This window comes from Falco naumanni, chromosome 2, assembly GCF_017639655.2.
Source record: "Falco naumanni isolate bFalNau1 chromosome 2, bFalNau1.pat, whole genome shotgun sequence".
NCBI classification, from domain to species: domain Eukaryota; kingdom Metazoa; phylum Chordata; class Aves; order Falconiformes; family Falconidae; genus Falco; species Falco naumanni.
In genome coordinates, this window is record NC_054055.1 from 30,671,541 (window position 1) to 30,696,695 (window position 25,155).

Consider the following 25,155-nt stretch of genomic DNA (forward strand, 5'->3'; position numbering starts at 1 on the left):
ATAGCACTACAAAAATCTGAGTAGCTCTTTTTCCTTATCACATGTGACAAGCATGTAGTACAGCTGTTGGTAGACTTAATTTGCCATTTTTATCCAAGGAGTTCATGGCTTTTCAGATATATTAACAGAAGAAATCAATTTCTGTAAAGCGTCTATGTCTGCAGTTGGTCTAGATAGGAGTTCTTTGTGTATAGACCCAGATCAATGTAGGGATTTCTCAAAGGATGTGGCCACTAGGGAGTATGTGAAATATATTTCTTTCACACTAGTCTCTTAAAGTGATTATAATAATATCAGTAGTGTCCTTATCCAAGATAAAGGCTGAATAAATTTATTTCAGATTAGATCTGTAGAGCAGTTTAAAACACCAGATCTTCATATGCTGAAGTACCTGCTCACATCTGGCAAACTCGGAGCTATAGAAAATGCAGAGGCACTGAACTATTTTGACTTGCTGGCCATTTTGAATTCTTTCCTTAAAAAGATGGGAGATGTCACTGGGGATAGGGTTGGTCTGACCAGCTCAGTGCCCGTTCCATGAAGTAGTAAAAAACCCCAAACAATGACAACAAAAAAATCCCTAAGATCATTCCCTTTGCAGGGAAAAGGTTAATATCTTAAGGTCTGTCCTAAAGCTTGAGGGGAGGATTCAGACTCTTCCATGTGGTACACCACTTCTGACTGTAAAAGTTAATTTGTCATACTTACATAGCTGTTCATTAGTTATTTGAATTTATCCTAATACTCTGTTATATTGTGTCCTTACAGCACTTACAGAAGTTGTTTGTGTGGAAAGTGGTATTTGAATGTTTTTGTAATTTATCTGACTTAGAGGAAGAAAGTTGAACGACCTCATAATTTTATGTGGACTACTAACAAATAGCCATAGCCAGTAACTGAAAGGGAGTGCCTGAATTCATGATACCAAATAGGTTGTCTGTCTAAAACCTCATTTTCATCATACTTTTTTGCCCAATACGCTATTTTTAGCTTTGTCCAGACGGAGTAGAATAGCAGCCTCATATTTACAGTGATTGTCACTGAGGAAGTATTAATTAAGCAGAGGGTAGTGTGACACTATTTTAGAGCCTTCCACAACATGTAGTGCTATTAACAGCAGAATACTGTTGTTTTTTAAGAGCAAATTAGGTAATCACTTAGCTGTGTAAGTCCTTTCTTGAGGAGAAGCAACCTCTCTGCTCTCAGATAACTAACTTGCAAAATCTGACATTGACATCCTGGAGTGAGGGACACCCAAGATGCTGGGAAGGTGAAGCAAATGACATCTGGGTAGAGGCTGAGAAGTGGGTTTGTTCAGCTTTTAGAGGAGAAGGCTATGGGGTGAGGCTTTTTTTTTACCACCATACACAACTTAATTGTGGGGGGAGCCAGTCTTTTCTTGGAGGTGCACAGGGCTGAGATGAGAAGGCAACAGCTGCAAACTGCATCTTGGGAAATTCTGATTGGATTATCAGAAATTTTAACTGGGTGATAGAGCACTAGTGTAGATTGTCCAGTGGTTGTGTGATCTTCATTACTGGAGATGCTCAAAACTGAGTTGGACAAGGCCATGAGCCAATCAGAAGGCTGTGGACTGTGTAACCTTCACATGTCCCTTCTAACATACACAGTTCTGTGGTTCTACATTACATTTCTTTTCATCTTGTTCGTTTATCCAACATGATTTCAGAAAGAAAGCTATTGGCTGTCGTGAGGTTTTTTTTTTCCTTATGGCAGGAGTCAGGATTTTCTATAGCCAGTGAGGGTTTTTTTCTGTTCCTTTTCCTTCAACTTTTTCACCTTAGTCTTCACACAATGACATTTTCTTATGATCAGGCAACTATTTGGTCACATGTTCACATCTTTAAATTGTTGTAACATGTTGAGAAAATGGGTTTTCTGGAGGCTACTTGAATCTACCAAATTTAGGCTTGGCTTATAAGTGGTGCTGACTGATAAGTGTGTGCCACACCCAGAGTTTGTGTTATGATAGCGACATTGGGTCAGATACACTTAGATGATTTAATGATTGCTAAACTACATTCTAGAGATGCAGAATCTGCTCTACTAATGATTTCTTGGTAAATGAGCAAATTTAAACACATTGCCTTCTGGAGGAACTGAAAGGGAGCACTGCTTTTACATCCTGCAAGACAAAATGCAAGTTGCTTGGAGTGCTCTTCCATATGTATTTACAAGGTATATATACCCAGCAATGGATGTGATTTTTTTTTTTTGTGTGTGTGTGTGCGCCATAGCTGTACTGGTTGGAACATCCTTAACACTGTCAAAGAGCAGAGGAACAAAGCATTCAGGGTTGCTTCTGTCTTTCTGGGATGGTCTTTTGCGTTTGTCAGCATGTGTCCTATTGATCAGAAATTTTTCTTACTGTAGCCTGAGCGACCTTTACAGTTACCTCTAAGCTGGACATGCAGAAATGAAGTAGAATTAATATACCACCCTGGAGATACAGAAGTCTGTTGTTGCTCTTCTGTTTGATAACAAAGCTTTTTGGTCACTTTCAAATGTGCCTTCTGTTCTTTGGGTTTGACTTTGGAGCGGCTTTTCAGAGTTGGTGTTGGAAGTGATCATATCCCACCGGTTATGACAACAGTGTCTTTACTTCTTGTGTAGAGTTCTTATCATGGACTAAGGTAGTATATTTTTAGTTCTTTTAAAACTTATGTACAAGAGAACTGACAGAACATTGTTTTTGGAATGCCTGTGAAGCCAGCATGGAACCTGGAGGCAAGTTTTCTCAAAGCTTTGTCATTCAGGTGAACATTTGCATTTTTACCAATGAAATCAGCTTTATCGCTATGGGAACACTGTCATTTGCCCCAGTGTGAAGCAGTCAAGCTTAAACACTGTTTCGGAGCTCTTGCTGAATTCTTCAGATGTCCTGTTCCTTTGTGGAATTTAATATGGGGTTTGAAGATGAAGAGCCTTACCCATTCAGTGCTACTTTGTGTCTCGTGGATGTGGTTCATCGGACTGAAGACAGGAATGATGCAGTCTGTGCAATCATCATCTTCACCAGCCCAAGTTAGTAGGATTTTTAGTACTGTCCCTTCTGGCACTGACTTTAATGTGTCAGTGCTGATGAACTGGCACTCATCAGTATTGCATTCAGCATAACATGTTGACCAGATTCTTCCCTGGATTCACTTGTCCCAGTCATACTTGAGAAAGACATAGGCTCATACTGTTGGAATAGCATTATTAATTATTGGTCTCATGCTATGGATTCCTCTTGCAGTGGCTTTCACTGCTGGCCTGATCCCTCACATCTGGTCTTACCCCTTTTCTGATCTTTCCTTTACAATTTTTTAATTGCTTGAGGGGATTTCTCTTTTCTTTGTGATGAAATGTCATACTTCTCCAGTTTTGCAGCTGCTGAGCAATGTTTCCTTCCTTCTACAAGCTCCCTTGTTTTGAGATGAAGCATTAAACTCTTGTTTGCAAGACAAACTGGGTTATTGACCTATTGATACATTCTGATGAATGATTATACAAACCAAAAGCATGAGCAATGCTGCTTGGCTTCTGTATGTTGTCATTCTGATCTACCAGTTATAGGAGACTCTTACAGGAGGAATTAGTGATTTTCTTGACTCCTCATCCCGGAGTGGTTTGGCATTGTCATATTGATCCTTCCCAGGGCTGATCAACTTGTATCCCTGCTGTAGTAACTGTAACAAGTTAATTGGGAACTGTAGACGCTCTGTAATATTTTTAATTCAAGTACCTCCAGCTAAAGATCTTGATTTCTAAACAAATTCTGCAAGAAATATGTGGCAGATCTCATTAGATGTGTAGTCCTGTCCTTCCTCACCCATGTTATTCCTGTTCGCAGCAGTTGCCAGGATCACAGCATTTGGCAGTGAGCCCCAGAGCTCTTGACATGTGAATTCTGTGTAACTATCAGCTCAGTGTATACTTGCTTGTGGCTAACTCTAGCATCAGAGTGGCTGAGTATATGATATTGTTGACATGTGTCAGTTGGACCTGGTGCCTCTCTGTGATCTGAAGTTATTTTCTATGGAATAACAATTTGTGGCTTCCTATCTCTGTGTTATAACTAAATGTGATTGGATGGAAAAAGATAGGAAAACGTAATGCTGCAGTTAACTCTTTAAGCAGAGTTTCTCAGTCTATCAAGGACTTGTTTTCTCAGCTGGGCTTGAATCTTATTGCCCATCTTTAGTCCTTCAGTTCTGTAATAATTAAATGCTGCATTTGCTTGGAATGTTGGATGTCTTTTTATGGGTACCAGAAAAGCCTGCAAGGAAGGTTACTTGCTGATAGATTATTTTTTAAAGACTTTTTAGATAGAAAAAGACAAAGTTGACTGTACCTGTATGGATATTTTTGAGTACCTAGTCATGTAACAACCTTTTATGAGATTTCCCAAGATGGAGCTGCCTGTAATTACCGGGACACTAAAGCTTAAGCAGTGCTAGTGCTGCCCACCATAATGTTTGAGCCTGTACATGCAGTCATTGCCAGAAGAGCATGGCTCTCTTTCACCAGCTACCTTGGTACTGCAGAGTTCTGTAGTGCTTATCTAGCTTTTATTCAACCTAGGGTCTCTGGGATCCTCAGATTTTATTTTTTCTTTTTTTAGAATTTCAGATGGTGCTGCTTCTTATGATTGCATAAATGTATACAGAAACAAGGACTCCTAATAAATAAAAGACCTGCTCACTAATAACAGGGTTCTTTAAGATCTCTTCAGTAAAAGTCTGTCCTCCAAGTCCTCTTGGTTATTCAGTGGTTGGTTTAAGTGAGTTTAAAGGCATGGAAGAGGGGCATAAGGTGCACACTGCTGTATTATTGTAGCATTAAAGCATTTGGGAATGGTAGGGTTTGTGTGTGCTCCTACAAACTAGTGTTGAGACAAAGCAGCTGCTGGGAGGACACTTGTATGTGGTTATATATAGACATGTTGAAGACCACTGCTAGTAAATAACCTCCCTTTAAACGGTTTGGTCTGTCTTTTTCTCAGCAACCAATATGAAGGACAAAGAGGGAAAGATGTGCATACCTTCATGTTGAAATGTGTGTGGGGAAAGAGAAATGAAATGCAAGATGTACATTTCTAGGCTCATCTTATTTTATGCTAGGTATGCAGTTGCTATGGTAATACAATACCAACTTAGAAAAAAATGAAGTTACTGGAGGCGAGAAGACCAAGTTACTAATGGCTGTGGAGAATGAGGCCTGGTTTGAATCTGTAACTCCTCCAGTATCATGGATGTTAAATTTAACTGGAATTACACTGTTGGAAAGTGAGGACATTTGACTTGATGCTGATGGTGTTGCATGTTGTCTTACAGTTTGAGAATATTTCTCATAGTAATATGTATATAACGCAATGGCCTGCTCCTGAGAACTGTTTGATTTTGGGGTTCTCTCAATATAACTAGCTGAGCCAAATAAAGGTTTTGTAGTTTGAGATAAACTGAACTCAGGATAGTGTTGGTGCAGGGTCCAATGGGATACTTAATATATGTAAATATATTTAAGAATATGTATATATGCTGCCTGGAGAAAAACAGTGCTGTTACATAGGTATGTTTTGCAGATGAAATGTATTCTTCAGAACTAGTAAATCTTCTGTTCAGTCATATCTAAGTAGGAAAGTTTGGTGAATGGTGTTTCTTAAAATAGCCCCAAGTGAGGATGCTGTAGTGCTTGCAGGTGAGTCAAGATTCTAGGCTGTTTACTAAGAATGTGGCTATTCTTTTAACTGAGTTTTCTTTGCCAGGCAGGCATTGCTGTCCCTTTGTGTGAAAAGGGGAAAAGACATGCGTGTGAATCAGTAATAAACTAGGGCCATAGCTGAGTGCCATTTGACCAATTTCATGTCAGACATTTGGGGAAAATAGTGTTTTTTCTCATATGTGCCCTTTGCTTGCATCAACAAAAGCAGAAATTGAGGAGGGAGCATCAGGTGTGCTGAAAAGCCCAAGGTGTTCTGATTCTTGCTCATTTGTTATGAGTGGGTTTGTTGTGTTTCTTCCTGTCTTTGATATGGCAATAAATTGATTAATTTTCAAACACGAAGACATGTGTTTTTCCTGATATGAGATGCTTGCTATTACGTAAATAGAAATAGCTGAGGTTTCCAGATTGGAGATTAGGTTTAATGCTTTCAAGTTAATCTCTTAAAAATAAGCAAACAAGAAAAATTTTTCAACAGCTTGTTGCAAACTCCTTAACTAACTACTATGAACTAAAAATGAAGGCAACTTTTGCAATAGGTGCTTTTGTGGACTTGCACCAGATTTTGAAACAGACTAGTAGTTTCCTTTGCTAATGTTGATTTGAGATTGAGAATTGGGATTGTTTTGAATGCTACATGAGAAGTGTTTGAGGAAGTGCTGAGTTTGCTTCAGCTCTTGGGCTTAACCTTTGTATTTAGCTAGATAATGGAACTGTTTGCACCACTTCAGTTGTTGCAGTCAGGATTATTTTTCTTCTCCTTTATGGCTGCAGTGCTCCAGGTGAAATGAGAATTTTGCTTATACTGCTGACAGTATCATCAGTCAGGGATCTATCACATTTTTCTGAAACTTGTAATTGTTGTAACTCTAGTCTATCTGTTCAGGGCTTCTGTAGTTGGATGTTTTGGTAAGCTTTCTTTTTCCCCACTAATCTCTGTGTGAGGTATCTGGATGCAAAAAGAGAGGTTAGAGTATTCTGAATGCCTTGTGCTGTCCCTTAGAAGCTAATGTATTGATTTTTTTTCTTTTTTTGTTAGCTAGTTATAAAACTGCTGCTAACTCTGGGTATTTTAGACGTTCTGTTAGTTTCTCTGGCTGTAGCTGTTAATGGGTAGTAAATAATACCCTGACCATTGCTGTATCTTCAGCGCAGCATGTTTGAAGTCTGAAACTTGAATCTTTTAACTGTCTCTTCTGAGAATTAAAGTGAAAAAGAATGTCCCCATGTATTTTATGTCCCTGGATAGTATCTTCAATATTTTCAACTAAAACTTCTGTGTAGTTCTTCCCAGAGGCCACACAATGGCACACAGCAAGTAATTCTTCCTTGTACGGGTAGCTGTGGCTACTGTTACCTAAAAGTGAGAATTCATTTTGCATTTCAGTGTTGATTTGAATCTTAATCTCTGCTTTTCACTTAAAGCACAGGCATGAGTTTGGTTGTGGGATATACCCAAGTTATGTAAAATCTCTGCCTTCTGATTCTATAACTACCACATTAGTTCACTTTTTGAAGTTATTTAGAGTAGGTGATCCTGGCAGTTAGATATTTTTGAGCAGCTATACCCAAGTTATATTTCTTCCACAGGAGTCGTAGATTAACATTACCTTTTCATTCAGGTGTGCTTTTTATCTTGAAGGACGGAGGAAAATAATGAGATGAGAGTGGGCCTGTTCTGCAGAAAATGGTTTGAACAAGAATGCTGCAGTGAAGCAGTTTTTAATGCTGAGATTCTAAAGAAAATATTCTATTGAGTGAAGCTTAGATCAGTTTTAAAAAGTGGCTGTTCCCACTTGGTTTTGTAACTCTCAACTTTGTGCATCATGTTGCCTTGAAGTGTTTGAAGCGTTGATTAAATGATGGGTGTCTTGCTTGTAATGTACAGTACCTGAATCAAATTACAGATATCCTATGGAGAGGTTACAGATATGTTTATATAGAGTGAATTGCCATTGCTGTATAACTGAATTAATTTTTGTTTTAAAAGCAGTTTATTCACAGATTTTAAATTACTTTTCAGCTCCATTTACCTCTCAATTCCCCTCTACCTGGAAGTGAGTTGACTAAGGAACCCTTTCGATGGGATCAGAGGTTATTTGCTTTAGTTCTCCGTTTGCCTGGTATTACTGCAGCAGAATCAGAGCAGATGACAGGGGTACCGGTGGATGACTCTGCAATCACACCTATGTGCGAAGTCACAGGAGGCAAGTGACAAGTCAATATTTCTGAAAATGAATTCAATTTAGCTCTATTAATCATGTACATATCATGGAATATGTATTTCTAAGTTCTTACATTACTTGTAAGAACTCAGAACTCTGATACAGTAAAACTAAAGATCCTTATTGCATTAAAGCAACAGGCAATTTAATGTAACCTGTCTTGGAAAAGTGTGAATCTACAGCAGTTCTTTAGAAGAGAAGACTTATTTTTTTCCTAATGCACCTTGGTATTGCAATTAGAAATTGTAAGAATTGAATCTGTTCTGCAGTACAGCTTTGCGAAATTCCTGTCATACTCTGATCTAAAAAAGCCAAAAGTGAAGGAAATACATTGTTTTGGTTTTTTCCCCTCCAGAGCATGCAGATTGCAATGTAGAATTTCTGTAATGCAGAATGCATAGTAATTCTGCAAAACTGATAATTTTCTCTCCATCATAACCCATATTTTTAATCTTTTAGAAATGACATTCCCGTTCAAACTCTGACATTAAATTTGTAATTTGTTTGTAAAAAAATGATCATATATTAAAACATGATGATTCTTCTGATGCATTGGAGGGGATGTGATAGAGAGCAAACAAAGGGATGTAAAAAGCATTCCAAAAGGGTTTGATTCAACTACTTTCTGACTGTCATACGGGCTATACGAACAGTGTTTTGACTGAAATTCTTGACCACTTAAGTGCTGATGTCTGTCACAAGGGGGAGCCCATTTTCCATGAATGCAACCAAGAATTTGCGTTAAAGTCATTAAGGGGCTAAAACGCAAACGTTTCCAATGATGTGCATGTAACACTGTCACTGCTTCGCTAGGCTGCCTTGCTGCTTAAACAAAGAGGGAGTGTTTGGGAGAAGCTTTAAATCAGTGATCCATACATAAATCAATGCCTGTGGTGGGTGAACAGTTTTAAATACTGCAAGTTAAAACAAGGGCAGAAACATTGAGCAACCTTAACCTTGACTGTATTGTTCTAGGTCGATCATATTGTGTGTGTTCTCCAAGAATGCTGAATCAGTGTCTTGAGTCATTGGTGCAAAAAGTGCAAAGTGGAGTTGTTATAAATTTTGAAAAAGCTGGACCTGATCCCTCACCCATTGATGGTACTTGAAACTTTTTATTTTTACACTGTGATATCAAATGGCAGAGATGACTATCAATGTAATTTAGTGAACTTAACATAATAATAGTTACCAAAACGAAAGGAAAACTGTTGCATTTTAAGACATTACTACAAGAAGGACCTGTTAATGTCTGAAATTCTGTTGTACTTTTCCGAAATACTGGCTATAGCTGCTAGATACTATGTAAAACTACGTTTGGTTAGGTAGCCTTAAATGCAGTTATTCACATCAAGCATGGTTAAATGGGTTCATGAGTTTTAAGCAGCAGTTTTCAGCCAGCTAGAAATGTAAATAGCTTGATATGGAAATACTGTGGGTTTATACACATTATCTTTTTTTGTTTAATGTAGTAAAGTGGCTGCATTAAGAGTTAAGCTGGCAAATATGACAGTGCAGTCTTAGCTTCTCTTTCTAAATGACTTAGCTAGGTCCTTCTTAGGATGTTACTGGAAGCGTTTATAGAATTTTTTTAATCCTGCTTTGCTGCAATAAAAAGTTAGTTCAGCAGTATTAGTTCTGTGTATCAATTTTTCTTATGCATGGAGATTTGAAGATTATCTGTTAATAACAATGGGAAGAGAAAGAAACTGATTAGTATGAAAGGCTCCAGATAATTGGCTTTCTCAGCTCTGATCCTGTAAACATTCAATGCTTATTTGGTTTCTCATAGTTTCTGGGTTTTTGCAGAAATGCTTACTGACTATCTGCTATTCTTAGAAGTGATATTAACTGCAGGAAAAGTTTCCCTGGGAGTGTAATTCTTAAACTCTTCACAGAAGTTGTTTAATACTCTTTTTGAGTTTTAACACTGTTTTGACTCATAAAACCTTTCTCTTCTGTAGATGGGCAGGCGGATATATCTAGACCCTTTGGACCCCAACCTTGGCACAGCTGTCACAAACTTATTTATGTCAGACCAAACCCTAAAACTGGGGTTCCTATAGGTCATTGGCCTGTTCCTGAATCCTTCTGGCCAGATCAAAATTCTCCAACACTGGTACGTACTGTAGTTAAAGTGAAGGGTTTGTATAGGGGGGAATATTTCAGGATTTCTTCACTGTTTTTAAACCTTCAGATATGTACTGCATTGGAGAAGCTGTAAAAGCAGTGTGACCCAAGAAGTAATGACACATGTAAACCTGTGTTGCAGTTCTCAGATAAATTACTAATGAGAAAATAATACTATGGTTTTTGGTTTTTAGTAGCTTTGAAGCATTCATTAAGAAACTGCCTGTAACAGATTGGTCAACCTAGTACATGCACGTAGTATTTGTTTGGACTCTGTTAAAATATCAAACCAGAAATAAGGTGGCACTTTGATAATAGCCTATCAAAGTCTGTTGCCTTGCAGATGGTATTAATAGAAGATGGTATGATCTTCCTGGGTTTGAATCTGTGTGATAGTTCTGTCTTCATTCTAGCAGGTAAATGTAATTTCATCTGCTGTTGTGCAGTATAGCCATACCTTCAATTTATCCCAAGTAGAGAAACTCACCCTGGTTTTTTAAAATACTACTCACAAAAGTAATTATATTTTTTTCTTTTCCATAAAAATATATGCCGCTGCCTTTTGTTGGGTCTGAGAACTAATTGTTAGTAAGATAATGTATTTTTGCATTTCTGCTGATCTTTGAAAATCATTAAAGTAGAAATAATTCAGTTGTATAATTGTTCCTATTTCATGATGATTTTTCTTGAAGTTCTGTGGGTTTTTTTGATCTGAAACTAGTGTGCTAACAAACTCATTGAACTTCTCATAAATTCTCCTTTGAGAAAAATATAAAGTCCTTTGAGATACACGTTGTTGAGTAATATAAGTATGAAATTCTAGTTACATTTACAGGTTTGATATTGCTGGCATCTTGGCCATGGTCATTGAAGGATGTGGGTGCCCTTTTGAACTGTAAACAAGCTAGCATATATGAATAAAAGTAAATCTTCTGTAGTAATTTAAAAAAAAAAGTCATTGTGTACTGGATGTTTAAAAGCTGCTCTGTAGGAAAACTGTCCTGTGTACTCCTTGTAATCACTATCAATGACATCTGCCTCCATTGACTGTATAGAGTCAGTATAGTTTGCTACTGCAGGTCTTGGTTGAAATTATTAAAATACGTTTTGCCAAGTGAAGAATTGTTAACTAAATGCTAAAAATGTGAGGCTGCCTTACCCAAGTGGTGAGAAGATGAGAAAAAATTCTTCTCTCAGTTGTAGCGTGTATAGCTCTCATAACAGCATAAAGCATTGGATTATTGCATGTACAGCTAAATTCCTGTTTCAGTTTGAATTCCACATTGAACCTTCCCTATGCAGTGTTGGAGAGCTATGTTTGCTGATAGTGCTTCAAGACTTGGATTTCCTTACTGTTCTGGAAGTATAGTGTTAAAACTTAACTTGTAACTCTTGTCTACTTAAAAAGTCCATAGTTAGGTATTTTTCACTTCCTTCCTGTTACCTGATCCACAGTGGAGTTGTCTCAAACAGTCCTACCTGAACAACTGTTAGGTGTACTGTAGGTAACGATGCTATCAAGGGTTTCCTAAATGTATATGAAAGTCTGCTAATATTTATGTTCGCAGATCAACATGTAGATGGCTGCTCTGAGGTAAAAACAGTTCTTCTGTCCAGCCAAGGATTATTTGACTTCTTTTGCAGCCTTTTTACTTGTAGTGTAACTGCTTCATGACTTGGTCAAAAACTCCACCACAAATATTTATTGAAGGCATCTTCTTTGACGAGAATTGCAGTTCCTTCAGTTGGCTGGGCCTCCTGTTTTGTGTGTACTTGGACAGTACACCTTCTTTGGAGTGGAGACACTTCAGGCAGATGACATTTGGGTGGCTCATCTTAAAAGCAAGAGGCTAAAGCTTATAGATGTAGAAAAATTACTTCCAAGGTGAGGTGGTAGGAAGGTCCGAGAAACCCTGTGTTTCCCTAGTTCATCTTACATAGTTGTTACCTTTTAAAGAGAGTAAATAAAAGGAGGCTTCCCAGTTGAGCTCCTTCCCAGATTCTAGTGGCCTTGGAGGAAGCTCAGGGTGTAAGTGTAAGAGCTTACATTGCTCTCCTGAAAACCTTCCAGTGGAAGGCATACAGCTCCAGTTTTCATCACACACAAAAAATCAGCTTTCCCTTTCAGCGAAAGAGATTTCAAATATGTTGTTAACTTATAATTGAAACTTGAGGCTCGAAGGCCTTTTCCCTGTGACTAATGAAAAGATTAAAATCCAAACACTTACATTGCTTGAAATAATTTTTCAGAGGCCTAGTTAAAATGAGTTCTAAACCTTGGTTTTTTCTGTATTCATGCTCCGCTTGGTTATTATAATTCAGTTAGAATTTTGTAAGTGTTGAATTTGCCAAGAAGGAAAAGTGCTGGAGGAGTCAGCAAATGCAAAAGTACAGTGCCTGCTTCTGTGAGGAATAAAAATAGGCATGCCCCAGAGTAGCATTAAAGATAGTTTTTTTGTCTGCACTGGCATTTATTTCCACTTGGAAAATTTCTGTGTATATGCAAAAAGTTTTACTTGCATGCTGTTCTAGACTTACTGGGCAAGATAATTGGCATTTATTTGGAAAACAAGATTTCTTCAGATTTTAAGACAGTGCTAACATAATCACTTAAGACTCAAATTGTGTATTGAGGCTCCTCAAATATGTCTGTTTCCAAAGAACCTGTATTACTTCAATTGTCATAGCACAATTGCATTTTAATTGTTGTGCAAACTTACTAACAGTGGAATGCTTATGTTTAGCCACCTCGCACATCTCATCCTGTGGTGAAGTTTTCCTGTACTGACTGTGAACCGATGGTCATTGACAAACTGCCTTTTGATAAGTATGAGTTAGAACCTTCACCACTGACCCAGTTTATCCTGGAAAGAAAATCCCCTCAGACCTGCTGGCAGGCAAGTAGAATGCATGCTGTATTGAAGTTGTTTACAGAATACTGTTTTTCATAGATTTTATTCTCTAATCAAAATAGGATGTAAAACATCAGCACACAATACTTTGGATTTACATACAATATGATGTGTTTTATTGCAGGTATATGTGAGCAATAGTGCAAAATACAGTGAACTTGGTCATCCTTTTGGTTACTTGAAAGCTAGTACAGCGCTGAATTGTGTGAATTTGTTTGTGATGCCTTACAATTATCCAGTCCTCCTTCCACTGCTAGGTAAATACCACTTCATAAAAATTTTCTTAGGTGGTAGGCAGTTGAAAAATTGATCTCATCTAAATGATTACTGCAATTAATGCCAGTATTAATCACACACCTGTAGAAAGGTAGAATGTTGAACATTGCATTTGTCATGAATAACTTGTTTCAGTTGTCACCAGTTGGCTGACCTTCATGACTCAGACTCCCATGTGTAAGATTTTCTTAATCATCATTCTTTCAGATGTGCTTTGGGCTTGCTTCTTTCATTATTTTGGGAGCCATTTTTCTCAATCTGTTGTCTCAATTATCAATTCAATTTGATAAATAATTTATCAGGCTCCATCTTTTGGCTGCAGCATTGATCTTGTGTGTATATTTAGTTGTGTATATGTTAAAATGCATATATTTAAGCATTGAAGAATTTGCATTTCTTTGAGAGCTGCTTTTATTAGAAGAAAAGCAATGTATCTAGATGTGCCTTTCATTTTGTCTCTTTTATAAACCATCAGATGACTTGTTTAAAGTACACAAGGCAAAACCTACGTTGAAATGGCGACAGTCATTTGAAAGCTATTTGAAGACAATGCCTCCTTATTATCTCGGGGTAAGATGACTTACTGTGCTAAAATTTCTATTTTATTATGTAACTCTAGTTATCTTTCCACTATGTGTGTATTCCCTGTTTAAAGTAGAATAAGTATTAATTTGAGACAATAGCTGAACTTCATGCGTAGTGGTACTTAATGTTTTCACTGGAGTCCTGTGGAAGACTTGCGACCTGAATGTTAGGAAAATTTCATCAACTGTGACTTGTACATAAATGACAGCTCTGTTAATAAATTGTTCTGTATGAATGGAACAATGCTTTAAAACAACAACCAAGTGCTGCCCTGAGAGTCTTTGGTTTTATTTTCAAACTTTGAGGATCTCTGGTTCTATTTGAAATGTATACAGTTAGTTGAAGCATGTATACAACACTTGCAAAGTTAAATATGACTATACAACATATTCTGTTTCAGCCTTTGAAGAAAGCTGTGAGAATGATGGGAGCACCAAACCTTATAGCTGACAATGTGGAATATGGACTTAGTTACAGTGTCATTTCATATCTCAAAAAGTTGAGTCAGCAGGTAATGTTGAAGCAGAAGAGCAGTAAAAACTTATTCTAATATCAAGATAATCTTAAAATACTCAAGTTCAATGGCTTTGAGGGAAAAAAGAGCAGAAAGATGAAGTTAATACTTTCCCAAAAGTAATTAGTAAAAAAGCATTTTGTGGGTTTTTTTTTTAAATTGAAGGAAAAAAATATAGGTTTTAGACTGGACTATAAGGATAAATAAGGAGGTACAGATTGAGTTTTTTTTATTTAAGCAGCATTTTTACTTGTACAGACAGTAACATACTTTTGTCCAAAAGAAAACATGTTGTCTTATTTAAATTTTAAAAATGTTTTGGCATTTTTTCAGAAAATAGAGATTTCTACTCTGTGCTTCTGAATCAGAAAGTATCCTTTCTTTGGTTTGTGAAATGAAATGGAAAGAGTTCAGTAAATATAAACTGATATAATCCAGAATTTCAAATAAGGATACAGATGTATAAGTGGCAAGTGAATTTTGAAACTGTTGACTGTTCAGAATAGTGCCCGTATCTTTGAGTAGTCTCCTGCACCAGCTAAAGCATTTCTGCCCTGCTACCTCCGCTTTCATTTTGTTAAACTGTGCATGTTAAGCTTTTTTGTTCAAGGTAATAAAATAATGCACTAAGCTTGAAACTTCAAGAAACAATATTACAAGTACTTGTAACTTAGTTACATACTTGTATGTAAGAACTTGTATGTGACAAACATGTGAACTAATGAGTTCTCACAGCTTTTGCTTAAAATTTTTCTTAAAACATTGTTATAAATGATTAGTTGAGGAAGTAAACCTCTTCAGGTTTACAGTATATCTTATTAAATCATAGTTGTATTGCTCGGTATTCTGTGAACTGATGATTCAACCTAGACATCTGAGACTCCTAAAATGTAGTGGCATGCACTGCAAATGATACTTAAAGCTTTTCTAACTTCTGAAAGGCACTGCCAGTAGAGACTCAGTGTTAACAAGTACATGTTCAAATCTTGAGTAGTATATAAATTTATGTGAAACTGCAAAACCAACATTGGCACGTGTATTACTAAATTACTTTTGGCTCTTCGTTCAACTCTGTTCTGCCAAAAAGATGGCATTTATGAACATGTTTAATTTTGGTACAAATCTAATATGTATTATTGGGGGTTAGGTCTGTCTAGTCAATCAGAATCGGGTATTTTCATGTATTTCATATTAATATTATGACTATTTGTATTGAGCTTTAAAAAGTTGATACCATTGTGTGACTGATCACAACTATAGTTGCGAGAGAATCAGTCTTTTGAAAGTTTAGTGTTAAGCTGTTAACTGTAGAAAATAGTCTGTGAATAGATAGTTTTGCAGGGAACTACTAGTCAAATTATGGCATTTTATGAAAATAAAAGCATTGCATGCATATTGGTGCTTAGATACCATAATGGGCAGCAGAGGAGAAATATGCAGAAGACCTAGGCACAAACTGTTCGCTATATTTAAAATTGTAGTAATCATTAAGTGGTTATGTATTAAACACTCCTTAAGCACTCATCCTGGTTATGGTCGTCATAGTGTATTAGCACATTGTTGAATCTTCTAGGTAGGAATTTAAAATGAATAAGTCTGACTAATCCTTTTAAGAGCATATTGTCAATTTTATTTATTTATTTATTTCAAATTAAGGCCAAAATAGAGTCCGATAGAGTCATTGGCTCTGTAGGCAAAAAGGTAGCGCAAGAGACTGGAATTAAGGTCAGAAGCAGATCACACAACCTGTCTATGGCACATAGGAACGATTTTCAACATCTGCTACAGGGGATTACTGGGGAAATTCCTCATAGACCTCTAGACCTCAATATGAAGGAGTATGCTGGGTTCCAAATAGCTTTGCTGAATAAGGTAAGCACCACTGTGTGTAATGTTGTTATTTTCAATATACTTCCATTGAAATGCTAGATATTGTTTCATATATGGTATTAATTGGAACTTTATTTACTGGAACTGTAGGATTTGAAACCTCAGACTTTTAGAAATGCTTATGACATACCCAGAAGAAATCTTTTGGATCAGTTAACGCGAATGAGATCTAATTTACTGAAGAGTACTCGCAAGTTCCTCAAAGGACAAGATGAAGGTTAGATAATATAATATTTTGTCTACCCTGTGATATGATTGGTACTAAAAAAATGAAGACTTTAACAAATAGCATAGCTATTTAAAATTTAATGGATGTCTGGTACTGTCATTAAACTGCATGGTTTTTTAGATATTTTTTCTCCTTAAATAACTTACTGGAAGAAAAATTGGTGAGGATAGAGAAGACTGCAGATTCACTGCTCTGTCCTTTAGTCTGTATGAGGAGACTTGGGCTTTGACATAAGATTCTTTGTTCACTGTTTTTTCCTGACTTTCCTGGTGTTTCTGAGACAAAAATCACAGGGCGGTTCTGAACTTTATGGTATCTCTCCATAGAAGTGGATTGTGAACAGTGGAAAAGTAAGCTTGCGCACTGGCTGCTGCCAGTGTGATTTTTTTAATTTTTTAATTTTTTTTTCCCTTTAGGCCAACAGCAAAAAGTTCAGTAGTTGCTAGTTTATTCCTTCATCTTTCTACTGTGTCTTCTGGCACTGCTTTATGGCATCTAACAGAAGATGATGAAATAAATGGAGAAAATGAGAAGGGCAATGCAAGTGAAAGTGTTACATTAGTCCTGCCACTGTGTAGGTCAGATTAATATCTGTGATCAAGTGATAATGTAATATGAAATGTAGAGAAGTTGCTTTTTGGAAAGCAGGTTAAACCACATAAAAACTAATGTTATTTTTTCCAGGATTTTTGCTAGCGTATGTTTTGCTTGATTAAAGGCTTGGGAGCTCTAACTAAATCCATAACAAGTTTAGAATCAGGTCCTATGGATTTTAAGAATTTGTTGATTCCAGTAGTCAAAAATTACTATTGCTTTGGGAAAGTGCTAGTCTCAACAAATAAATTTTGAGTGGCTAAAACTGGGTAGAGTTATGTGAAAGCTGTGTGCAGCATGGCATTACTACTTTGCATTAATGCATCTTTTATTTGTAGTAATGTTTTAGTTATAATTTCCCAGTTCCAGTTTTTCACCCATCTACCCCATTGAAAAGTTATGGGACACATTGGAAAGCTAACATCCATGCATGACAACTGTTGCTTATTTCCCTGTCATAATGATAAATACGTGAGATGTGCTGATTCATTTAAGCAAGTTTCCTGCACTCAAAACAAGATGTTATAAATACCAGTTAGGAAAGAATAATGGTGAGTTTTGCAAATCTCTTTTGTGGATGCATTTGATTAAAGACTGAAAACTGGAGGTGTGAAGTAGATACAGACTAAATTCTTGTAAGGTGAGCAGTGTCATATATTAATATACCCTTTTGTTGTGACAGACCAAGTTCACAGCGTACCTATAGCACAAATGGGAAACTACCAGGAGTATCTAAAACAAATACCTTCTCCACTCCGAGAGCTTGATCCTGATCAACCACGAAGGCTTCATACATTTGGCAATCCATTCAAATTGGACAAAAAGGTGACTTTTCTGTAAAGCCTTTTTAAAAATGTGCTGTTGTGTGTGCATTGCTGATTAGGCCACTCAAAGAGCAATGTATTGGAGAAACTTTCAAGTATTCAGAAAAGTGCTGCTTACAAGGAAGTCTCAGATGTTTTTCCATCAGTAGTATCCTATGGAGGGCAGTCTTCATTGGAAAACCAGTATTATGCCTCTGAATTGTATTATAAATTAAATGTGTTTGTGACTGTACTATAGCCACTACCTAATCATGTTTCCTTTACCAAACTGCTCCCATAAAAAGCTTCCCATAACTTTGAGAGCATGGGCTGTCCCTTCTGTCCAAATCTGTCTTGGACTTGACCAATTTGCCAATGTAATTTAGAGCTTTTTTTTAAAATGTTTGAGTTCTTTTGCAATTACTGAAAAGTTTGACAGCCTGCCTGGGCGTCTTACTTGGCAGACTGTTGGATAAGGGCCTTAAGCACATTGATGCAGTCTAGGAAGGATTAGGTTGACATGAATTTAGTACATAATGACATGTTGTACATAGGTGCCTTTATATGGTAAACATCATGATGTCAAAGCGTTCATTGTATTTTATATGTGCTTTTGGTGTAAAGTTTAAGAATTCTCCCCATTAAATTAATTGCAGGGAATGATGATAGATGAAGCAGATGAATTTGTATCAGGACCTCAAAATAAACATAAAAGACCTGGAGAACCAAATATGCAAGGGATTCCAAAAAGACGACGCTGTATGTCCCCGCTGCTCAGAGGTCGACCACAAACTCCTCCAGTTGTGAATAACCACATTGGAGGAAAAGGGCCACCAACACCAATCACACAAGCACAGCCTGACCTTGTTAAACCTATTCCTATTCACAAAAGTAAGTGACTCTTCATCATCTTTAGAGGGTTTTCTTTCTAATTTGTGCAAAAATCTTGTTTATGTGAAAATACCACTGGCTGATTTCCCAAATATTTTATCCCTCCTTTTTTGAAAATGAAAGTATTTAAATGTGCATCTGGGGTTAATAAAGTCTGTCAGACAGAAATCTCTTTCTTATGAACTTCCCAGTATAAACAATGTGTTTCCTGTATTAAATGAGGAGACAATGTAAACAGTCAGAAGGGTGTTCTTCCTTTGCCTGGAATTCAGATGCTCCAAAATATCACAACATGAAGTTAATTTGAATTTTGCTGTAGTGTAGTGATTTCACTTCCCTTATTGTGGAGCTGAAGTGCTGTGTGACATCCTTGCTCACTGTTGAACACTAAAGTAAACTTTGTCGGTTCAATTTAATGGGGAAAATGAAGCATGTTATAAAAACTCATTTTACAGGTGATTTTTCTTTTGTTTGGTAGTCCGTGTAGCAATTTTCCTTATCATATAAATATACATGTGATGTTTTTTTAAGCCATTAATTGCCAGGAGGTAGTGATGTGCTCAGTGTTGCAACCCACAAACACGTTTTCTTGTGTCTGGCATGTACAGTTGATTATACAAGCTGGAGAACAGCTTTACTAAGTTTAATACTGAACTGACTCATTGACATATCAGATGTTAATGTGAAACTGGCAAATGTAATCTTTGTTTTTTTCAGCATTGGAAACAAATAATGAGGCTACAATGGATGATGTGGTTGAGAATCATGTTACAGACCCACTTTCGTCAGATGTTTTCCCAAATACTGTGGATTCAGAGTTTTCAATGTCCTCTTCTCCATTCAATTCATTGGATGGATCAGCATCTCATACAGAGGATGTAGGCCATGAACATTTAGGGAATAACTTGAATGTTGATGGGTTTTTGGAGAATCACGAGGAATTGGATAGTAAAGAACAAAGCACCGAAGAGAACTTGCCAATCTCTTCACCCAGCAAAGGGAAAAAACCAATGCATTGCAGAAGTTCCAGAGAGATTAACATAGAGCTAAAAGCACAAATTATGAAAGAGATACGAAAACCTGGAAGGAGTAAGTATACCAGATCTGTCTTACAGATGATTGGCATGACAGCTAGACAAAGAATTTACATTGGATCACTATTTTAGGAATGTACTGATCCATGAGACTGAAGCAAAATAAATGTAAAGCTGAAAAGACTTACTTGAAAACCTCTGTTGAAAATTCCCTGAATCAATGATTAAAGCATTGATATACCTATCAATGTTCATGGAAGTCATGATTTTTATATTATCAGTGTTAGAATTAAATTCTTAGGTGTTCTAGTGATATCCTAAACTGCAGTATCATGTGTTTTTTTTAATGTTAGTGTTCATTAAACAGTATGTCATTGCTATAGGCTTGGTTGTTAAAAGATATATCTAAAAGCTTACAAAAGCTGAATGAAATCTTTAATTTCACTCAATTTCACTCAGCTCTATTATAACAAAAATCTGTATAGGCATTTCTTCAGTAACTGTGATTTTGCTCTTCTCTAAGAATATGAAAGAATCTTCTTTTTGCTGAAGCATGTACAAGGAAGCTTACAAACCCGACTGATATTTTTACAAAATGTTATTAAAGAAGCTTCAAGGTAAGTAACTGAATTGTATTAGTCTTAGAAAACTGCACCATATACTGCCATACATAACTGCTTGACAACCATGCAGTTCTTTGTTTGAAACTTGCCACACAATGCTTTGTGCTGCAAGTAAATAATTCCCTAGAAAAGAACAAGCACATAAACTTCCTGATGTGTATTGTTTGCACAAGCTTACCTTTTTGCCTCAGATTTTCTCTTAAAAATGTTAGCAGCTGTAACTGCCAGATCACCATAAATTTGATGAACAATGGTATAGAAGGAGAAGGTAACTTGAGAAAATCATTCAGGTTCCAAAGTTCAGGTGTGAGTATAATCTGAAAAACTGACAGAATGGCATGTTACCGTGAATTAGGCTTTCAGAAAGTTGAAATTCCTTATTCCACATAAATTCAAAATCTTGTCCTAAAAATAGTTTTGAGATTCAGGTATGTTCCATAAAGATATGGTTTTGCCCTTTGGATTTATTTCCTTCAGAGTTACTTCCACAGCCTCAAATATGTCTGAGGCAGTGGAAATGGGAGATAGTTGTTACTGGAGTAGAGATACTTGCTGATGATTTAAATCCAGTGTTGTTAATCCAGGTAGAAATTGTTACAGCATCCTTGGACTGACCATACTTACTTAGGGTTTCTGCATGTTTTCTAAGAGGAAAGAAAGGAGAAACATGAAATTATGATTGGAACCAACAGTGTTCTGAAGTGAACTAATAATTCTAGCATCTTGCTTGGATCATAAATGTGACTAACTTTGAGGCTTATTTCAGATGCCTCAGAGTAATTGAATATTTTTCTCTAATCTGTTTTTATAGTAGTTAGCTTTTTTTCCTGTGGCATTATCAAACAAATTTTAGGATTAAAGAAAAATCAAATTCATTTTTTGATAAAACAGTGCTGAGAGTTTAAAGTGATACTGAATGTTGGACATTCATACAACTCCTCTAGCCTTCTACTTCCAGCACAGTGGGGCATGCAGATTTATATAGATCATGCTCGTCGTATAGCAACAATTACTTTATCATGCTTTTGTTTGGTCTACCTTTATATCACCTGTCATAGTTGTTCCTGTAAATTATACATGCTTCCTCACTGCTTCAGCACACCAAAGCAATATTGTTGCTCCTGGTATCTGTGGCAGCCCTTAGTGGGATTGGAATATTTGTGCCTCTAAAACGAGGCTTTTCAGATCATCTGTATTTCTCAATTCTGTTGCACAGCCTCTGTATTCTAGTTATCTTGAGTTGACTCTTTCTTTGCAAAATTTGGCAGTTGTTGAGTGTTGTTGGATGCATCAGAATTTAATCCCGTCTCCCACCTTAGCCAACAGGTTTCTGTATCTACTGGTGGAAAAAACTGGCAATTCTGTTTCTCTTGACTGGTAAAATTTAATTTTTACTGGTTTGGGTGGAGAAACAGCTTTATCTCTCCTTCCTCTTCTCTCCTAGGTTAGATTTTTCTAGTGTAGTAATTTTATCCACCTGGATAACACTACAATCCCTATGCAGTTCTCTGCTTCTTTTCTTGTCCGGGCAAGCTATCACATTTAACCAAGGGTCCCTGCTCCCTGCAGGGAACATCTCTAGGGTCTCTAGAGCTGTCGAGAGAGTCTTGTTTTGTTAACTAATAGCTGACCTTTGCAATGCCATGGAATGCAATTCAAATTTTGGATGCCTGCTCTTTCCCTACTCCAGGGAGCTCTGATTCTGATCACAAACTTCAGAAAGCTTTTGAGCATTTCAGCAGCAAAGTGTGTGTGTTTAAAAACAGTCCCCATTCAATTCCAGAGGTTAATCCACCAGAGCTTGAGGGGAGAGGAAGATTTCTAAAATAATCCACAGTTTTCAGCTTCCTTTGGAAAATGACTGCCCCACAGTTCCTCTTCTGGTAGCAGAAAAGCTATCACTTTTAAGAGGCAGAAATCAAGATGGAGTAGATACTGGATTTCTTTTTTTTTCTTCCAGTCAGTTGTGAAAATACTAAGGATGAAGAGATGCCACATTTCAATTTTAAATCCTTAGCTAATTCTATCCTGACAAAGTCTTTTCTTATATGTAGTGATACACATTTGGCTCAGCCTAGGTAGGTAGTATTAGTGTTTATAAGGAGACCTTACTGAACAGAAGAGACATGACTTCCCAATAGGTGGCTACAACTTTGATGCACAAAAGGAAGAGTTACTTAAGCAAATTCCTTTTAGCCCTTTCTTACGTAGTAGAGAGGTCTTCAATATTTCTGGAGTTGGCTTAGCAATCTATTTATGGTCCTAGCACTAAGTTTTTTTCTTCTCTGCTAAGGAGTTTAGAGCAAAAGCTGACAAAAGACAGATCAACATTCTCCAAATCAACCAACTTCTCAGTATGAGAAATTCAATTCCCTTTTAGTTATTCTCCAAATCAGGGGCTTTAAGCTATTAATACACATAGCAAAGCCCAAAGTGCATGCCTGACAAAATGATGAGTGATACCCAATGCTGGCAAGAATTAATACAACCAGTTTCAAAATCCTAATGAAGCTTGAAGCTCAGTAGCTAGAACTACTCAAAGAAGTTTTATTATTAAAGGTACTAATATTCCTAGCAGAGTGAACAGTTTAATTAAGTCAATGCTTATTGCTGTTAATTACAATATTAGCTAATGCGGTAAATTGTTTCTGTTGCCTTGAAAAGAATTGCTTGCTGTAGTGCTTAGCATTTGGAAAAGAACTTTTAGTGAGATGCACTGAAGGGCTTAACACAGTGCACTGTTAACCTGAATTCTTGTGTCAACAGTAATGCAAGATTAGTTAGCAATGTGTTTTTTCTGCCCCTTCTACCAGGTTTCTAGGAAATGTCTGCTGTTCACTTGTACAGCTGTTCAGAGGGGCTTGAAGGTATTCTGGAAAGTAACATTGGCCAGTCACTTGCACAGAACAATAAGCATGTTAAATTTTCACTAGCATTGTATTATAGTAAAGTACTTAGCTATTAACTTAAATAATTAGACTTTTACTAGAGGGAATGAGAAGGAATAATTATTTCTCACATTAATACTTTTAAGCAAGCTGGGAGCAGTTGTGAAAGCAATGAGGAAGAGTGGAGAGGAAGCAGTACTTGACTTGTGGGGTTACTGAGAACTGTGATGAGAAGGATGGGTAAGGGCCCAAAGCATGGGTATTCAAAGAGATTGTGAATGGTTAGGAATGGGAGCTGATTTCCCCGTAGTCAGACTGGGATTGTGGGGCGGCCTGTGGTCCAGGAGTTAGGGCAGATGCCATGTTTCCATGAGCCAAGTACATGGAGTGGGAGGCCTGGCCAGGACTAGAGGCTTTTGCCGGGCTTTAGTAAGGTCAGAGGACTGAACTGGGTGTATAGTTCATCATAGCACTGGGTTGAGAAAGTGTGTGATCTTTTAATTGCTGCTTACTTTTGAGCAGGTGTGCAGCTGCCAAAGCATTGGTCAGAAGTGACCTTTCAGGTGCAGGAGTGTTGCAGGGGGGGGAGGGCTAGCTGGAAACAGCAAGGAGCTGCGTGCACTGAGGCTGGGGTGTAAGCAAAGGTGACAAAATGGTCTGCTGTTCAAATTTATTTAATCAAAATGGAATAGAACTGCAGAGATTCCAGGTATGGAATACTGCTTGAATTTTCTTGCATTTCTTTCTCAAACTTACATGATTTTTTATTTTCTTGTCAGGAAAACTCTTCTGCACGTGTAATGGCACCAGTACCAACTACACTTAACTTTTGTGAATACATCATGAAGGCATGCAAATAATTCGTAAATGCTGTTGCCAGCTTCAGGAGTATAGTTCTTTTGACATGTATTTTATTTCTGTACTTCAGAACTTTACTTCTGGAAACAGCAACTTTCTTTTTCCTGGCTTTCTGAGGGCTAAGTGATGTTCAGCAGCATGCTAGAATAGACTGTAGTAAGCATAGTTTTGTGTTCTTTTCATGAAATGGAAAACCAAGTTTACCAGAACTTTAGGAGACAGCATATATATATATGAGGTATATATCACCTCGTCATGCACTGGACCTAAAATAACTGAAATGTCCAGGGTTCAGTAAAAGTTTTGTGAACAACGGTTGATGTATTACTGTTTACATCCATTATTATGCTTTCTTTTAAATGCAGGTTTAAAAAACGAATGCTGATAGAACAGCTTGAGAGCTTTCTGGAAGAAATCCATCGCAGATCCAATCAGGTCAACCATATCAACAGCAGCTAAGAAACGCTGCACAGAAGAGAAAGCCACAGCAGGGCACTGCTGTCCTTACTTGCATTCATTTTTGACATGCACTCTTATCTCAAGTTCTTGTACCTGAAAGAATGAGAAGCTGCTCTATAAAATGATGAGAAAAATATCCATCATTTTTTTTTCACTTCTGTTATTTTTGTAATGTGAAAAATATTGCAAAAACATTTTTATTTAACTAAATGGAGAACTTCTTGCTTGTCATGGACTTAAGTGTCACTTTCCCTCAGGTTCTATTTTCTTAATCCAACCTTCAAAACTATCACCTCTTAAGGTTGAACTTTGCCAAAAAGTTGCTTTGTAATTTTCAAAAGAAAAAAGCACATACATTAAACAAGGTAATGTTTTGTATATACAGTTATTTTGGATATATTATTGTAAGTTGTATAAATGTATTTTGAAAAATATTTAAGAAAAGCACTTTTGTTATTCCATCAATAAAAGCTCTATTTTAATCTTTGTGTAGGATTGAGTACAGTTTTTATTGGAA

The 25,155-nt window shown here is 36.9% G+C and overlaps 1 protein-coding gene across 4 annotated transcripts in view; it reads left to right on the forward strand.

The window, feature by feature from the left end:
- The window catches only part of INTS6 (integrator complex subunit 6), a 45,571-nt gene extending 20,451 nt beyond the window's left edge, over positions 1–25,120 (forward strand). For 3 of the 4 annotated variants that reach the window (XM_040583789.1, XM_040583788.1, XM_040583790.1), the window contains 14 exons: positions 7,751–7,934; positions 8,928–9,053; positions 9,917–10,071; positions 12,827–12,979; positions 13,119–13,251; positions 13,746–13,840; positions 14,256–14,366; positions 16,026–16,241; positions 16,350–16,476; positions 17,765–17,907; positions 18,542–18,776; positions 19,494–19,865; positions 20,334–20,427; positions 24,545–25,120. In XM_040583789.1, coding sequence (XP_040439723.1) covers positions 7,751–7,934; positions 8,928–9,053; positions 9,917–10,071; positions 12,827–12,979; positions 13,119–13,251; positions 13,746–13,840; positions 14,256–14,366; positions 16,026–16,241; positions 16,350–16,476; positions 17,765–17,907; positions 18,542–18,776; positions 19,494–19,865; positions 20,334–20,427; positions 24,545–24,638 — 2,238 coding nt within the window. In that variant the 3' untranslated portion in view covers positions 24,639–25,120. The remainder of the gene's footprint in view (positions 1–7,750; positions 7,935–8,927; positions 9,054–9,916; positions 10,072–12,826; positions 12,980–13,118; positions 13,252–13,745; positions 13,841–14,255; positions 14,367–16,025; positions 16,242–16,349; positions 16,477–17,764; positions 17,908–18,541; positions 18,777–19,493; positions 19,866–20,333; positions 20,428–24,544) is intronic. The other variant, XM_040583791.1, reaches the window with a different exon arrangement.
- Positions 25,121–25,155: the final 35 nt, after the last annotated feature.